Source organism: Glycine max, chromosome 3, assembly GCF_000004515.6.
Source record: "Glycine max cultivar Williams 82 chromosome 3, Glycine_max_v4.0, whole genome shotgun sequence".
Classification (NCBI taxonomy): Eukaryota; Viridiplantae; Streptophyta; class Magnoliopsida; order Fabales; family Fabaceae; genus Glycine; species Glycine max.
In genome coordinates, this window is record NC_016090.4 from 39,673,690 (window position 1) to 39,679,689 (window position 6,000).

At 28.9% G+C, this 6,000-nt stretch overlaps 1 protein-coding gene across 1 annotated transcript; it reads left to right on the forward strand.

Annotated features, from left to right (window-relative positions):
• The first annotated feature begins 5,113 nt into the window (after nt 1–5,113).
• On the forward strand, nt 5,114–5,642 carry LOC100795467 (two-component response regulator 24). The gene is made up of 2 exons (XM_014774304.3): nt 5,114–5,260; nt 5,448–5,642. Exons 1-2 carry the CDS (start codon nt 5,114–5,116, stop codon nt 5,640–5,642), a joined length of 342 nt encoding a protein of 113 aa, XP_014629790.1.
• Nucleotides 5,643–6,000: the final 358 nt, after the last annotated feature.

Genomic DNA, 6,000 nt, shown 5'->3' on the forward strand with positions numbered 1-6,000 from the left:
CATTACAACTTTATAAGATTATATAAATATTCATTCACTTTTATGTAATTAAACAAAATTTTCTATTAAAAGAATTTAAGAGTATTTTTAGTATAATGTTTTTTTAAAAGCTAACCTAAAATAATATATATTATTAATATATATCATAAGTATTAGATATCAAATATAAACCTTTATTCACACATAGTGAGTGTAAAGCGTAAAACGAGTAAAATATTGTTTTTAAAATAAAAAAGAAAGGATGATACATCAATTTAAATATCTCTTAAAGAAGAAGAGTGTATTTTACTCTTAAAAAATTATATAAATAAGAAAAATAAATTAAGTTAAATATTTTTTTCGTGTCATCTAATACACTAACATAGCATAACAAAATAAATTAATTAAATGGCATTTTGTGCTTCTCTTTTAATTGATTTATTTACACAACTTACAAGTACGTACGTATGTAAAACTATAATCAAAAGCGTACACAAATATTATAATAAAAAGAATATAAATATTTATAAATATGTGTATTCATTTGTTTAGTATTTAAAAAAATTGTCACTTTTTCAAAATTATTTTAACTATTCTTTTAAAATAAAAAAATGTCTTAAAATTTAAACAAATGAAATATTTGCTTACTAAATTAAAATAATTGGGGCGATACGTGTGGTAAAAATTAAAATAACTAGCTTGTAACTAATTTACATCAATTGCCTCGTATTTATTTAATTTTTAAAAACTTGCTGTTTTCTTTTTAAAAATGCTTGTAATAAAAGTACTTCAAATGGTATTGCAGATAAATAAATAAATAACTTTGTATACTATTATTGTGGATGGTTTCTTTTAGTCCCAACCGCCAATATCTTTCATTGTGACACCATACTCTTCCTTTTAAATTTTTTGGGTTCATTGTAGGTGCAAAGAGCTAACCTAAGAAGTTAAGGTCGTCACTTGTGCGCCATTAATAATAGAGTCTATGAAGATTCAACTAATGACAATATAGAAAGGAATGAAATTGTTTTTAAGTAGTGTTGCATGTTCATAAATTTCGTTCTATCTAATCTATTATTTACAATAATTAATATCATAAAAGTCATACGTATCATAATTTTTTATAGGTTGACCGTGTAAAAAAATTTAGATTGATATTGCATAAAAATTAAACTCTATTTATACAAATAATTTAAAATAATTCGTTAACATAATTATTATTTAACCAACAAAATGGTTCTAGTGATAGTAAGTATAAGTTCAAGGACAATTTAGTAACTAGACTAAAGTGATAAGTAAGTACTTGTGATGAATTTAATATTTCAAGAAATTAAAAAATAGTTTTAGGTTAAAAGGATGTAAAAAAGTCTGAAAAAATAATCATTTATTTTCATTTTGTAAATTTCATAATATAGCTATATATTCAGCACTTATACAAAAATATGTCGTCAAAATCATTCACATAATTTGATAATAGTATAACCTTTCATTTTCTTCTTTCGTCCAAAAGAGGGACATTGGATCGAAAGCTAAATGAGGACTATTCTAGGAAGAAAACAACAAACCAAATATCGGCAACCGAAAAGGTCTAGGTTTCCGTCTTTCCGAGGAGGTTTAGCAATCTTGGGCATGCAGCATAACTCTTATAATACACAAATGTTTTTTGCACCAGATTTTTATGTGCATAAACTTTACTTGGAGGGACGTCGGAGAAGAAAGTAAAGGATCGAATAAAATAAAAATAAAAATGCATCGAATGGATTTGATAATAAGATACTTTATTTGTGCGAATTCATAACTGTTCCCGTAGCCATATGTTAAATCTTACATATTTATAAATATTTTATTTTCTTAATCTATTGAGACATCTTTTATATGATTCTTCGAACACTTAAACTGACAATAACCTAAATACAAACATAAAAAGACAGAGAAAAAATAAAATACTATAGAAAAAGTGTTACAAAAATATATATAAAAAATACAATTCCTCTTTCTAGAACGGATTAAACGGAGAGTGACGATAAATTCATGTGATGCCACTTTTTAATTAAAGTAGGATATTTGCTTTTTTATTTAAGGCCCACGCTATCAAAGTCGCAACCTCTTACTATTTATATTTTGGTGACATCAGAGATAAGGTAATCAAAGGGACAACATATTGTGCAGAATATACAAAGTTGTTTTTACTTATTTTGTTTTGAAAAAAAAAATCACTTCTCCAAATATTAGAAACTTATATAAGAATAAATGGATACTTTCTAATTTGATCAAGATACGTAAAAATTTATATAGAAGCCTAAAAGGTCAAAGTTTGATACCTAAGAAATAAATAATGTTTTTTTTTTTATAGAAAATAATCTTTAAATCAAGCACGGGCATATGTTAATTAGTTTAATTTATAAACAAACATATTTGGATTTTGTATTTCTCAAGTTTTAAATACAAAATAATCCATATATGGCACAAGCTTCACTTGCCATTAATGTAATTATAATAAGAAAGAGAAGAAAACCAAATTAAAGTTGGATTAAAGAATCTAGCTAACTTGTAAGAGATGTACAGCGTATAAAATGCAAAGAAGATCAACAAAAATAGATAACGCCACAAAACAAAGTAAGAATCTTAGCATACCATAACATTTTAGGCACTAACATTAACTTACAGCTAAATGTACGTGTCAGTCTGTGTTGCTTCATCACCACATGAGTTGCAAATAATAAGATTAACATCTAGTGCGATAAAATTAATTGAAGGTGACACGAGTTATAACAATAAGCACAATTATTAAACGACAATGAGCCAGTGCAATATTTTTTTAGCTGTCACCAAAATCGGTTTTCACTTTATACAAACATGTCCAAAATCACATAACATCTTTCCATCTTGGTAAACAAAATTAAATATAAATTAACTGCATTTTGAATAGAAAAATGGAATGAAGGAGTGGCTTTGTTTTCTTTTTTGCATTATTTGTACGGTATATAGATAGACTTGATTCGATGGCCTAGGAAGAAAAGTAAAGTTTATAAAGGTTTAGGCTTAGTTGTGATTTGTACTAATGAAAAGGAGAGGAATTGAAAGGAATGACGACCCCCCCTCTCCTTGTCAACAAAAAGAAATAATTTCAAATATTTTGTCTGCTTGTCTTAGTCAAAATAGGAAAGATGCTCCGGGAGTTTAATAAAGGTGGGAATCAAGCCATTTTAGGAATAAGAATACAGTACTAGAGATATTGAGATTTTGAACAAAATCCTATAAGATACTTTTCCGAATCCAATACTGATGTTTACATGTTCTTTCTTTATTTACCTTATGCTTTAATCAGCAGCACATAGGTCTATGACCTTTCGAACCACGTGGAGGGAGTATATATAGCTCAACTTGCTTGTCACTTATCCATCTTTAATTTCACTCCTAGTGGCTGTTGGATAAAGAGTTATCCATTCAGGTTAGTGTGAAATTAAACATTAGTTGTTATAAGTGGGTCTACAAGATTTTATAGACCATACATGCATGCTTTACTGATTGACACCTGAATTATTTTTTTATATGAACTTATATTTTCAAATGATAAAATTGTAAATTTGATTCTCTTATTTATCTTTAATTTTAATTTTGATTCCCTTTTAAAATTATTCACGCATTTAGTCCTCCTTTTATATTCAATCATTCAATTTTGGTCTCCCAACCTAGATTTAGACATTGACTGTTACAAACTTATGTTGATTGACAAGTGTCAACTACTGATTCTCCATTAATGGGTCGACATTCTTGTCCATTCAATCTCTCTTCTCATCTTATATCAATCTCTAACTCACCCTTCCGTTGAATCAAGTAATCTTTCCTTATATTCTTCTAGCTTTGACCCACGATCCTATGATCCAGTATGTTCTAAACCTCTATGTCAAACTCTTTTTTGTGATGGGAGGGACACGCTTGTCTTTTTTAGTTTTTATAAAATATCATCATCTATATGCAATGATGCAACATAAAGGATGGAGGGCATTAGGGTGGGGTGTAGTTAGGCATGATTTTTTTGAGCCTATTAGCTATGACATTTTTTTTCACCTTGTATGCCACGTTACATAGACTAGATTAGGGTTAGCGAGGTTCCGATCTAGGAAAATTATATACAGATCTAGGGAAATAGGTTATGAGTTACCTCTAGAGACGAAGAGGGGCTGGGAGTGGTGGAAATGGATGTCGTGCTTGTCGAACTTGTCAATGAGGGTTCCCATGTGTTGGATGACACCGCTATGGAGACTCGCTAGGATCCATGGCCCTTCGAATGGAAACTCAAACCCTTCACTCTATTACTCTTCATATCAAATTTTGTCAACATCTTCTTCTAATGTGGTTAGGGTTAGGTTTAAAATGAGATTAGAAAAGAAGGACAAAAGGAAGAAAGATCCATGGCCATTGTGATGACGAAATTTTTTCACCTTGTATGCCTATTAGTTAGGCATGATTTTTCTAAGCCTATTAGCTATGACTTTTTTTTTGTCCATTAACGGACGAATCAGCCATTGACACGTGTCAGTCAACATAAATTTGTAACAGTCAACGTCTAAATTTAGACTGGGAGACCAAAATTATAATTGAATATAAAAAGAGGACTAAATACGTGAATAATTTTAAATAAAGACCAAAATCGAAATTAAAAATAACTAGAAGGATTAAATTTATAATTTTACCTTTTCAAATTGAGTAATGATACATAGATATTTGTTATAATATAAGATTTTATTTACACTTTTTTTTTCACGTCATATTATCTATTATTTTTATATTTATTTTTCTCTCTTTTGGTGCATATGAGCACTAGTCACCAGGTGTGCATATAGATTACTTTTGTTCAAATTTTATAGCATCACATCAACGATTATGAATCTGATACCAGTCGTTCAAGTAATGATAATTATACATTTTATTATCTTACAACTTACCTTTCATTTCATTTTTCTTCTTGTTTCGCTGCCTTTTTTTATCATATTACATCTTATATTTATTATTTTTTCTACGCTTTCCTTTTTATCTCTATACACTTCAATCCACCAAAATAGGGTGGAGGTAACATTTCCCTTTAGTATATATATATATTGTTGACTAAGTAGCCTTAACTGAGAAGGAAATGGTTCATCGAAAGATGCTGAACAGTGTTGGATTGAAAATTCAAGTCGCGGAAAACGGAAAAGAAGCTGTAGAAATTCATCGCTCCGGACAAAGTTTTGACCTAATTCTCATGGATAGGGATATGCCTGTTATGAATGGCATTGAGGTAACTTTTTTTTTCTTTCTTTCTTGATAGTTTATATACAATTCTATAATGAATCGTGGGTCAAGTATATATGCATGATTCTTATTGTTTCATAGGGAACTAGAAATAATCATGACAGTTATATATTATAATATGACAATTGAATAAGAACCTTGTTGATAGAATTGATTTTATATGTTTGTATTAGGCCACAAAGACACTTCGATCAATGGGGATTAATAGCACGATTACTGGTGTATCAACACGCTCAGTGACAGCGCATATACGAGAATTTATGGAAGCAGGACTAGATGACTACCTAGAGAAGCCCCTGACCCTTGTTAAGCTTACTTCGATCATTCACAAGATGAACAAATTAATTAAGTCAGATTTGAGCATGTAATATATATATCTTTTAAGGTAGATCAACAATAATCTATATATCTGTAAAATTAAAAAAAAATCTATTCTTTTATTCTGTGACGATTTTTATCTAGCTAGCTAGTTTCATTTCCTTTCATTGTTTAGTATTAATTGTTGCCTACGAGCATGCATTTTTGTAATTACGATAATGCTCTCACAAATAAAATTAATCACACCCAAATAATAAACACAAAAATTTATTATAATTTGACATCTTTTACATACGTCCACAAAACTGTTTAAAAAATATTTTATTATCACAAAAATGATTACAAGATTATAACTCACCCCAAATAGTATATCAATTTACAAATTTGAGTGTCTCACTTAATGATGAC

Coding starts and splice junctions, on each gene's coding strand:
- LOC100795467 (XM_014774304.3), top strand. CDS start 5,114: ATGGTTCATCGAAAGATGCTGAACAGTGTTGGATTGAAAATTCAAGTC. Junction 5,261..5,447: donor CTGTTATGAATGGCATTGAG/GTAACTTTTTTT, acceptor TGTTTGTATTAG/GCCACAAAGACACTTCGATC.